The sequence below is a fragment of the Sorex araneus genome, chromosome 6, assembly GCF_027595985.1.
Source record: "Sorex araneus isolate mSorAra2 chromosome 6, mSorAra2.pri, whole genome shotgun sequence".
Classification (NCBI taxonomy): Eukaryota; Metazoa; Chordata; class Mammalia; order Eulipotyphla; family Soricidae; genus Sorex; species Sorex araneus.
The window spans coordinates 67,877,615-67,890,127 of NC_073307.1; the positions used below are offsets into that span (position 1 = coordinate 67,877,615).

General features: G+C 39.9%; 1 protein-coding gene across 4 annotated transcripts in view; it reads left to right on the forward strand.

The window, feature by feature from the left end:
• Positions 1-12,513, forward strand: part of PUS7L (pseudouridine synthase 7 like) — a 52,937-nt gene that overhangs the window by 4,819 nt on the left and 35,605 nt on the right. For 2 of the 4 annotated variants that reach the window (XM_004617065.2, XM_055141602.1), the window contains 2 exons: positions 1,911-2,835; positions 11,983-12,142. In XM_004617065.2, the coding sequence (XP_004617122.2) occupies positions 1,926-2,835; positions 11,983-12,142 (1,070 nt within the window). In that variant the 5' untranslated portion in view covers positions 1,911-1,925. Of the gene's footprint in view, positions 1-1,910; positions 2,836-4,588; positions 4,609-11,982; positions 12,143-12,513 lie in introns of those variants that run through there. The other 2 variants (XM_055141603.1, XM_055141604.1) reach the window with 2 other exon arrangements.

Sequence of the window (12,513 nt, forward strand, 5' to 3'; positions counted from 1 at the left end):
AAAATAGGTAAGGGATATTGTTGATAACCTTTCAGTATCAGTATTGCAAACACAATGCCCAAAAGGAGAGAGACAGAGACAGAGAGAAAAAGGGTGTGTGTGTGTGTGTGTGTGTGTGTGTGAGAGAGAGAGAGAGAGAGAGAGAGAGAGAGAGAGAGAGAGAGAGAGAGAGAGAGAGAGAGAGAGAGAGAGAGAGAGAGAGAAGCACCTGCTATAGAGGCAGGCAGGGGTGAGGAGTGGGTGGTGATGAGAAGGAACCTGGGGACACTGGTGCTGGGAGATGTGCACTGGTGGAGGGATGGGTGCTGAAATACTGTATGACTGAAATCCAATCATGAACGGCTTTGTAATGGTCTATCTCACAATGATTCAATAAAAATTTTTTAAAAAATAATAGTTTAATTTTGTATTATAAAGTGAAGCATTGAATGGGTAAAAAGTTGTTATAAATTGTAGGATAACAGCCTCAGGTAGTTTAGGTTTATTGGGTTACTCCCATCACAGTGCTCCCATTCCTCTGTGTTTATTTGTAGCTTCTTTCTTAGTGTTCTGTTGACTTGTAAATATTGTTTTTCTCTTCTCCTTGAGTCCTTTGCATAGTTTATTCAGAGCAATGTCCTTTTTGTATGGACACAGGAAGACTTAGCAAATGCTATGCTTTTGTAACCTGGGAGTTGTTTGACTCTACATATTTTCCTCCTGGGCATCTGTTCTCTTGACCTAAGCCTCAGCTGCCCTTACTTTCTAGCACCCCCAAAAGCAGGGTCCCGACAAGGGCCGAGACAGACCCAGGGCAAGTGGTGAGTTGTGTGCTACTCTGGCATCAAGATGGGCCTGGCCAAAGTGCCTAATGCTTACTATAAGTTAAGAGCTTGGTCATGGACAAATGCTGTCATGATCCAAACAGTGATAACTAGATTCGGACCCTGCTAGGGTTAGGAATGATTAATCTGGCCTGAGTGCTGTGGTCTGAGTCTGTGGCAAGATGTTGCCAGGAGAGCTGCCTTGCAAGCCTCAATGTATCCCTTGCTATGTCCATACAAAAATAACTAGTATTAAGATGTTAATGAGTGTTTGGAATAAGGAGAGGAGAAAAAACCCTTAAGAGGTATTTTGCCTACTGGCAGTCAGGAAGGACTTTGGAATGCCCCTAGGTTGTGTTCCCTTTGAACCTGACAGCCCTAAGGAAGGGCTTTCTTATGTTGATTTTGCTACCTGGCAGTGTGTAACCTAGGGGCAAGGGTGAGAGAGGAAAAAGGGAGGAGAGAGATAGAGAGAGGCTGCAGTAGATCCAGAGAGAGGACGGAGCTGGGAGTGCGGGAGATGAGAAAGATGGAACATTGAATAAACAGTAACTAATCAGCAACCAGCTTGGTCCTCATTCTTTCTTCGCCTGTCCTTGGCCAACGGCCGTCCCGATCCAGCCCACACACAGCGGTTCCAGAGCACCGAACTCGGGCGGTGAGACAGAGCCGCCCAGAGAGCCAGCGAGTGCACATGCCCTTTGGCGTGCCTTTGTTTTTTACAATAAATCAAAATTATAAGAGAAAACTTATTGGTTTATCTTGGTATAGGAGAGTCAAGCTGTACATAATAAATATGTATTGAGTTTAAGTTGTTTTTGTTTGTTTTAGGGCAATAATGAGAGGTGCTCTTGGCTATGTGCTCAGGGCTTACTCCTATCTCTGTGTTCAGGGTTCATTCCTGGCCATGCTCAGTAGCCATAAGTGGTGCCAGAAATTTGAACTGGCAAACCTTCACCCCTATCCGATCTCCTTGGCTTCAGATTTGAAGTTTTTTGAGAGGGACTCAGGACTGAAAAGGAGAAAGAGAAATAAATTCCGCAACATTTCTTTTTCTAACACACCTTATCTTTCTGGAAACTGACTTCCTTTTTATTTATTTTGTAGGCATTGGTGTTTAAAATGGAAGAGGATACAGATTTTAGAATCAGGTTTGGTTCTTTATGTTTCATCACAGATCATGTTGGATTTCATGGTACTGTTAAAAGCTCACCAAGTGACTTTGTTGTTACTGAGATTGATGACCATGGACAATTAGTATATAAGGATACTGATAAACCTGTTTATGAGATTAATAAAGTATTAGTTGAGCCAAATGTTTTAGCCAAAAAAAGAAAACAAGATCTTCAAAATTTATCCTTTGAAAAGAGAAACAATCAAAAAGTCAATCCTTTGACTAAGTGCTCTGATGGTAACCAAAATCATCATTCTGGGTCAGATAAAGAAGATATTCTCAATGACAGAGCTTCCAAAGATGAAGAAAAAGTTGATGTACTAAGCTTTTTGTTAAATGAAAAAACTAATGAGTTACTAAATCAGTTTGCATGCGAAATAAAAGAGAATTGGAATTCTAAAACTGAACAACTTGGACCATCTCCTGAATTCTCATTAGGCAGAATACTTGACAAAAATCAGAGGGCTAGTTTGCATAGTGCTGTTAGGCAGAGATTTCCTTTTTTAATTACTATAGGAAGAAATAGTGAAATTTTTGTAAAACCAAATCTTGATTGTAAAGAATTTTGTCATTTGGTATCAGAAGAAGAAGCATTTGACTTTTTTAAATATTTGGATGCAAAGAAAGAAAATTCTAAATTTACCTTTAAACCTGATGCAAACAAAGATCACAGAAAAGCCGTCCACCATTTTGTCAACAAAAAGTTTGGGAATCTCGTGGAAACCAAATCTTTTCCTGAACTGAATTCTAATGCCAGTAATCCAAATGCAGTGATAACGGTAAGGTTTCGAGAAAAAGCACACAACTACAGGAAAAGGTCTCTTCTTCAGTGTCAAGAAAGAAAAGTTGAATACACAGGTAAATTAATAAATCATTGCCATTTTTTTGGGTAAACTTATGTTGAAGTTGTCTGCAAAGTGAAGAATTTCAAATAGAATAGATTTGTCTAGAGAGGCACTGGAGTGTTTTTAATGGAAGATAAAGCTTCTCGGATGGAAGATAAAGCTTCTTGGAACTAAATGTAAAAATTAGGCTTAGTGATGAAAGCTAGGTTAACACAGACATAGCTAACATAATCTCAAAGTGAAGATGATTTTTTTACATGTTTGTTTTTATAGTTAAATCTTAACTTCATATTTGGAAAGTTATCTCAAAGTATTTGTCAATAATTAGGATATGTTTTCTATATTTGGATGAGAGAAGAGCTTGTAATCTAAACTCCTGTTAAACTTGTCCATAGTGCAGTAGGTGGGATGCTTGCCTTACAAGCTTACCTGGGGTTGATCCCTGGTATTCCCATCCCGTCCCCGAATCCCTTCAGAATTGATTCCTGACTGCTAAACCAGTAGTAAAGCCCTGAGTACCACTGGCTATGGTCCAAAACCTAAAAACAAATAAAAATAAACTTGTCTACAGTTATGTTGTCCCATAATCCCATGTAGGAAATTTAAAATCTCATAAGGCTCTTTTGGTTTTCTCAGTACTCTCAGAAGAGAGGTTCTCAAACTTTAGCTCACATTATGATCACCAAAAGACTTGGTAAAACCGAATTTTGAGCCTTGCTCCCAAAGGTTTTCTCTTTTGTTTTTGTTTAGAATCACATCCCACAGTGCTCAGGACTTACTCCTGGATCTCTACTCAGTGATTTCTCCAGGCTGGTTCAGGGGACCATATGAAATGCTGTTGTACTATCAGTCAAGACCCACTCCAAGAGGTTTTTTTAGAAGGGTTGGAGTAGGTTTTTTACAAGATCCGTTTTTTTCTGCGGTCTTGGGAACACCAAGTTTTGAGCATGCTTTTAGGTATATATTCCTGGGATGAAAATGAAGTGATAATATCTCACTCTACACATTTGAAGTTACTGCAAGAAAGTTTTTAATGAGAGTTTCAAGGGAAGTCAGGAAAGTATTTTTACCTAGAAGAAAGGAACCCCTGTTATGTAGCGGGAGAAAGTTTAGCTGCCTGCAATGTAATGCAGAGTGTAAATTAAACATAAAGAAAGGAGACTTGTATGGTGCTGGAGTGGACCTTCTGGGCCTCCAAACGAGCAAAGTAAGAAGAAAGCCAGCACATTTGTTTTCTGGGGGGATGAGGGCTTCTAAGCCGTCCTCAAGGGTTGCCGGAGCCTTTCCTGATGATACTCAACTGAGCTGATAGGTTCAGTGCTAGGACCCAGGAGTGCTGGGGAGCTTTCAGCACCACACCCAGCCCTGCTTAGCGGTACCATGAGGTGCCAAGGGGTCAAACTCAGGGTTTCATGCACACAGGCATCGAGACATGTGTTCTGGTGCTTTGATACTGTCCGGGTTCCACAGTGTTTCTTGGCTTATTTATTACCCACCCCCCCACCCCCCGCAGAGATATTCCCAGTTTATAATTAGTCTCAGTTTTTCTCTCATTCTCTCTCCACATTCCCCAACCCCCAAGCCAGAATGAATCTGCAGGAGAACCGAACTTTGTCTCATTCACAGAGCCTAACACACTGCCTGGCTCACTGTAGGAGACATCAACCACTATTTGCATGTCGAGTCTGGAACCCAGCTAAGATGTGTCAGTGGCATGGGGTGCAAGTGGTGGTATGGCTTAAGCCCCCAAGAAGAATTTGTGCCCCCAGGGAATTTAAAAAGAAAGGTACTTTAAAGAGATTTGTAGAATTATCACTGGACTTTGTTTTATTGCTTATAGTAAAATTCTAAGGGAAATACTATTATATAAAGGAATCAGGACTTCCTGGGTTCAAAATAATTTAAAAATATTCCTAGCCTTGGGGCTGGAGCGATAGCACAGCGTGTAGGGTGTTTGCCTTGCATGTGGCTGACCAGTTTCATTCCCAGCATCCCATTTGGTCCCCAAGCCCCAGGAGTAATTCCTGAGTGCATGAGCCAGGAGTAACCCCTGTGCATCACCGGCTGTAGCCCCAAAGCCAAAATATATTCCTAGACTCTTCAGTTGGCACATAATTTTTAAGTTTTAAAAATCAGCTCTTGCCTTTTTTTTCCCTCTGAAGAAGCCATGTTCTCTCTGAAACTTTAATTTCTGTCTTTCTCTCCCCTCATACTTCTAAATTTCTTTCATTACAAACTAATTTGCTTCACTGATCAATGTATCACTGTCATCCCCTTGCTTATCGATTTGCTCTAGTGGGCACCAGTAACATCTCCATTGTGAGACTTGTTGTTACTGTGGCATATCGAATATGCCATGGGTAGCTTGCCAGGCTCTGCTGTGCGGGTGGGATACTCTCGGTAGCTTGCCAGGCTTTCCGAGAGGACAGAGGAATCAAACCCAGGTCAGCCGAATGCAAGGAAAACGCCCTACCCCACTGCACTGGTAGGGCTGAATTCTACTAAAGGAATTGCTCCAGTCTGTTTTGCTTCACTGGAAAAAAAGAAAAAAACTTCCAGGCAAGAGAAAAACAGGTGATATCAGGACAGAATTTAGTAAGGCAATTTAAGGTGTGGTGTAATAATTCTTCTCTTAAAATTTTATCTTTAGTAGTGTCTCAGAGAATGTTCTGACAAAAGGTTGTAGGGACCTCAAGATTCACGGTCCATTGTTAAATAGTAATTATTTCAGGAATTAGTTTCCTCTCAACATCAAAGTCCCTTTGTAGAAAAGATCTTGACAAAATTTGTGTGTCTTTGTGCTACAGAGGGATCTCAGAAAAGCCTCACACCATTGCAAAAACTATATTCTATAGAAAAGGGATTCAAGCTGGTAGAACGAGACCGAGAGTGAACTTAAGAGCCACACAGCAGTCACTTCCAGTTATTGATAGAGCTGAATTTTTTTCTTTTTAACTTTTTAATTTTTTTTTCATAAAGTCGTTCATAATAATTGTTTACATTCAACATTTCAACACCAATTCCACCACCATTACACCTTCTCACCACAATTATTTCGAATTTTCTCACCACCACTCACACCTGCCCCATAGGCAGATGCTAAATAATTTATTGTGTATTGTTTATTATGAATAGACTGAGATGTCGTGTGGTTGCAAAAGCGACCACACGCTTCTGGAATTCTAAAACTTTTTAAATATTTGGGGTCCGGAGGTATCTCTGCAGCATACTGCTCTCTTCTGAAATTTATTTGTGAGTCTCTGAATCATGGTGTTGATGTGCTTAAATGGCTTGATTTTGATCTCTTTTGAGATTTATTTATGGGTCTCTGAAGCAAGGTCCATAAGTGAACTTGTATAGCTGAACCGGAGGTCTTTTGTGGGCGTGACCCACATACCTAACTTTTGGCCATTTAATTTTTCAGGAAACTTGGTCCCAAATTGTTGGGGTCCAGTCAGAGGCACGAGGCAATTTGGCAGTACTAGGAAGCCTGAAGGAACCATCAGGCTGCTGACATACTCACCCCACGGGTACACTCCCTCCTCCTGCTGGGAAGCACCGTAACCCCAGGTCGAGCTGAATTTTGTTTTGGGGGCCTTTAAGGATCCAGGTACCACCTCAGTGATAGCTGGGCCAGTGGTATAGGCCTAATGCTTGGGTCCAGTCATGCCATGAGGTCCCACACCCTTTGGTGTTTGGGGGCCTCCAGGGCTATACCTGGTGATGCTCATGAGAACCCATGAGCCAGAGCTGAAACTTGGGCCTTATGCATGTAGGTCCGTCTATTCAACTATCTCTCTGGCATTGGTAGGGCTGAATTCTACTAAAGGAATTAACTATATGTCCCTTACTTCAGATTTGTCTCCTGTCACATCTTTCAGAAGAAGCGAAATTGTATTTGAAAATTCTAATTCAAGAGCATATATATATATATATATATATATATATATATAGAGAGAGAGAGAGAGAGAGAGAGAGAGAAAGAGAGAGAAAGAGAAATATGCCTGCCCTGGGGGAGGGTGGTGACGGGAGGGAAACTGGGGACACTGGTGGAAGGATAGGTGTTGGAACACTGTATGACTGAAACCTAGTCATGAACAGCTTTGTAAGGGTCTATCTTACAGTGATTCAATAAAAAAAATATATTAAAAAAACAAAGAATATATACCCAAGGAACCTTATCTACATCTGGATCTGACTTAATTGGAGAAGGGAAGCAGCTAAGATTTGAGTATGTTTCAGTGGCATTGGAAAGTAACTGTTTTGAATGGGAGTGGGACATAAGGTAGTAGAGCTAGAAGGCAAGTGCCTCAGAAATGGATCCTTCAACTCCTATCAGGCTGTTTATAGCTGCAACCCTAGCCACATCTCATGTTTCTCGTGAGAAAGCTCTTTAATATTGAGCGCTAGAGTATACATTATAAGCTGTGAAGGTTTGGGAAGTGTTAGACGGCATTAGATAAGCAACTCATAGCAATTAATCCTGGGCATGTGCATATTATTAGTGGCAAATTAAAATAATTGCTTATTCAGATTTCTGTACCAGACTCTTCAGATTTCTCTGTGTAGTTCCTCTTGGACTGGCGCGATAGCACAGCAGGTAGGGTGTTTGCCTTGCACGAGGCCGACCTGGATTCGATTCCTTCATCCCTCTCAGTTCCCAGCAAGCTACAGAGAGTATGCTGTCTGCACAGCAGAGCCTGGCAAGCTCCCCATGGCGTATTTGATATGCCAAGAACAGTTACAACAAGTCACAATGGAGGCATTACTGGTGCCTGCTTGAGCAAAGTGATGAACAACGGGACGACAGTGCTATAGTGCAGTGCATTTTCCTCTTACCTGTACTCTGCCTCTTGAATTAGAGCCCATTCAGCCTTCCTGAACTCCAGCCTCTGCCCTCTACTCAGCAAAACACTGTGCTCCACCTATTTTCCTCCTCCTGGTGCTGTGGTCAATATACTGCCCCTACATACAAAATATCTTTATTAATTGGGAGGCTTCCAAACTGTAAAAAGGGGTCATTCCCTAAAATATTTGGCCAACTGGAATAGATGGTTTAATATTAAGATCGACCAGCCAGTGCTGTTTGGGCCCAGTGGTGACGAAGGCCACCTGGGCCATACCTAGCAATGCTCACAGGCAACTAGGACTATATCCAGGGCTAGTGGACAGAATGTGCATCCTTGAATGCATACAGGACATGTGCCTCTGATCTCAAACTATCTCCCTGGTCCCAGAAAACTACATTTTTCAAAAAGGACTTGCCTCTTGTTTTCTTTTGAATTATAGTTCTGTACTGTTCACTAATATGTATATATTATATAGTCTAACATGTATATATTATATATTCATATGTGTATCTGTCCCTGTCAACCCGTTTCTCATAAATTTGCTCAAGCGGGCACCAGTAACGTCTTCATCGTGAGACTTGTTACTGTTTTTGGCAAATCGGATATGCCACGGGTAGATGTTATATAATTATATGAATATTTTAAAAATATATGTACATAGGGCTGGAGCAATAGCACAGTGGGTAGGGCGTTTGCCTTGAATGCAGCTGACCTGGGTTCGATTCCTCCGCCCCTCTTGGAGAGCCTGGCAAGTTTCTAAGAGTATCTCACCTGCACGGCAGAGCCCCGCAAGCTACCTGTGGCGTATTCAATATGCAAAAAACAGTAACAACAAGTCTCACAATGGAAACGTTACTGGTGCCCGCTCGAGCAAATCGATGAGCAATGGGATGACAGTGACAGTGATATATGTACATGTATATTTAAGAAATAGGTGTTTCATATGTCTTGTCTAATTTTATGTTTACAAGGAAGGTCAAATCTAGTACCAGTTGGTCCAACATGTCTAGTAGTGGAAATGTCTAAACCTGAATTTTAAAATTTTGCAGTTTATTATCTTCAAAAATAATTATCTTAACTATCTTCAAAAATAATTAAGCTATTCCGGAACCTTAGGTCAATTTTTAGTTTTCTGTATACTCCCATATATTTTTTAGTATCTTCATGAGATTTCTGTGTTAAAAGACAAATTTAAATCAATCAGACCTTTTAAATTAGAATTATAATTAGATTTATGTTTTATTCTCCTAATGTTCTAAGTACATAAGATTCAGCAACACAAATATTAAGATCATGGATTTGATTTTCAAATATTTCTTTTCTAAACTCCAAATCTTCATGAATGAGAACTGCTCGAGTGCTAAGACCAATCAGCAACAAAGTAATATAATCTCAAACAATTTGAAATTTTCTTCTCACGTCCTAGTGACCAGAGTAACAAGCCCAGGTGGGCCAGGATGAAGTTTTCATACACCGAACCCTAGTTATCAAGTGAGGATTAAGTCTCTGAAGATTTTGTCTTAGCCCTCTTCCCTTAATGAAGTATACTTGACTCTCAATTTCTTTGAAGTTTGAAACTCCTATTATGGCTGCTGCAACACTTGATTGAATATTGCATTTCTTTTTTTTTTTTCTTTTTGGTTCACACCTGGCGATGCACAGGGGTTACTCCTGGCTCTGCACTCAGGAATTACCCCTGGCCGTGCTCAGGGGACCATATGGGATGCTGGGATTTGAACCCGGGTCGGCCGTGTGCAAGGCAAACGCCCTACCCGCTGTGCTATCTCTCCAGCCCGAATATTGCATTTCTTTAAGATATTTTTGTGATTTCATGTAGCCCCAAAGATCTTGTTTTTGTGAGGGCCTAATAACTTTTTTTTCTATATTATGTTATTTGGTTCTCAAACTTTTTGTTTGTGGGAATCCTGAAGAAGTACATTTCATAAATTATCTTGAACTTTAATCAGTTTTTCTTTGTGCAATTAAAATTTTTTTGTGTTTGTCTTTGTTTTTGCATTACACCAGTGATGCTCAAGGCTTATTCCTGACTCTGTGCTTTGGGATCACTCCTACGCTTGCCTTCCTAGGCAAGGCAACTACCCTAACTTCTGTACTACTTCTCTGGTTCCAATTAGAGCGGTTTTAAAATATGGGTTTATTTAAATGATAAATGTATTACTGTTACCGTACCAACTTTTTTTTTTTTTTTTTTGGTTTTGATTTGTTTTTTGGGCCACGCCTGACAGTGCTTAGAGTTTATGTCTCGTTCTGTGTTTCAGGATCACTCCTGGTGGTTCTTGGAGGACCATCTAGGTGCTGGGGGTTGAACCAGGTTGGCTACATGCAAGACACACACCCTGCCCACTGTATAATCTCTCTGGCCCTAACATACTACCTTTTAGATGAAAACAAGCAATATTTTTAACATTTTCAACTGAAGATACTAAAAAGCGTTGAAGATTTAAAAAATTTATACATGTACATGATTTTAAAATTTTATTTTTGTTTGTAGAGATTAGAGGATAAAGAATACATAATTGTCCTTTTTTAAATAAAAAACTATTTAATAGATTTTGAACTTTTAGATTAAGAATAGATTTTGAACTTGTTTAGCTATTTGTTGTTAGATTTCACCCCCTTCTACTTGCTGTGTCATGTTTATGTTTAATGTGATTTCTTGGTGAATTCTTCAGAAAAGGCCCACAATTTCTGCTGTTCTTTAATTACTTCAGTTCAATAAAGTTACTATAAAATTATTGCAGTTGAACAAAGTATAACATAAAAGTGTATTTAAAACTGGAAGTTAGATGAAAGATAGCGTGCTTAAGAGCTAGGTCTCCTCTGCTGCTTGTGCCCCCCCACCCCCCACTGCCAGATGTAGTCCTGCATCCCCCTGAAGATGCAAAGTTAGCTTTTAGGTTCACATAGCCAGGGTAGGTGGCACTACATTGACCCTTGGGCACATTGCTTGAGAGTCCCTTTCTGCAACAGATTTATTCTTCAAAGAAATGACTGAATTTTCACCATAATTTGAGTAGAGAGGGAAGTGCTTGAGAGGGAAGTTGATTATATGTAAATACTGTAGTAGGGAGGACATACATGAAGAGATACAGCACATTGTTTTGTGTCATGAAAATAGATTATAACTTGTGGAGTCATGCCAGATTACTTAATTCCTTAATAAGTCAAAATATATTTGAATATTTATTTTATGCTAAACTGCATGCTAAACTGAGGGTATAATGGGCAATAAAACAAAATCATCCCATGCCTTGGGAGTATTCAGCCTTGAGATACTGGAAAAAACTTTTTCTTTTTTTTAAAACAAAAATAGGCACCATCAGGGCTGCAGCGATAGCACAGTAGGAAGGGCATTTGCCTTGCACGCAGCTGATTGGGTTTGATTCCCAGCATCCCAGATGGTGCCCTGAACACCGCCAGGAGTAATTCCTGAGTGCATGAGCCAGGAGTAACCCCTGTGCATCGCTGGGTGTGACCCAAAAAGCAAAAGAAAAAAAGCACCATGACTTACAAAGTTTTCATTTCTAGAAGTAGATACCTCCAAGCTTTTTCCTGACTCTGCTCAGTCACTTGGTGTTGCTTAGCGACCATGTGTATCTGTGGGTCTGTGTACAAGGTAAAAACCTTTATCTCGACCTCTCTGACCCCTACAGAACTTTAAATAACCATCCGGGTATTAAGTGTTCATTCTCCAGATGCACAGCTACTGCAGTGTCACTGCAGCATCACTCCACGGGCCATCCTTTCCCCGTCCTACCTCCTGAGCAAACTAATTCTGTAAAATTTGCTTATTAAAGTTTGGATCCATGCTTACAGTAGTGTTGACTCTTACATTTTGGTGTACATATCTCCTCATTTCTAAATCTCCAAAATGTCCAAGACCCTGACCAGTGCCTGTATTTTGTGGCCAGTCCATCTCCCCAAAACCTAGACTATCTTTTTTTTTCTTTTTTGGCTTTTTGGGTCACACCTGGTGATGCACAAGGGTTACTCCTGGCTCTGCACACACTCAGGAATTACCCCTGGCGGTGCTCAGGGGACCGTATGGGATGCTGGGAATTGAACCCAGGTAAGCCGAGTACAAGGCAACCGCCCTACCCGCTGTGCTATCGCTCCAGCCCCAAACCTAGACTATCTTTAAGGAGGAGCTTTTGCTATTGAATTGTGGAGAGTGGATAAAAGTTTGACAAGTAAAGAACATATATTCAGAAATACTGATTTATTATACTATTTTGTTTGCTAATAATTGATATAGTGTTTCTTGTAATCTAAAATTATTTTTGTTTTAGCATTTACCCTACGAAAGGAAAATCTGGAAATGTTTGAAGCAGTTGGTATTTTAGCTGCCAAACTTGGTGTGATTCCTTCAGATTTTAGTTATGCGGGCCTTAAAGACAAGAAAGCCATCACCTATCAAGCAATGGTTGTTAGAAAAGTAACTCCAGAGAGGTAATAAAATATTACTTTATAAGAGAAAATTCACTTTATTATTGCATCAAACAAATAGATATAAGATTAATAACTCAGAGTAACACTAGGGGAACACATTAACATCACTGTCAACTTTAATTAAAGACTTACTAAGCACACATTTGATTTCATATAATCATTTTCTAGATAGATTTTAAATAGAGTTATGTCTTAAATTTACATTGAAAAATGAATTTAAAGCAGAATTTTGAGCAGTGGATTTTAATTTGGCTAAATCATTTTTAAAAATGTTTTACCATATCAGATATGCTTTATATGCAAGACCGTGTTTTACAATTTTTTTTCCTAATTGTTTTAATACTTTTATATTTTTCCATCATTATTTCTTA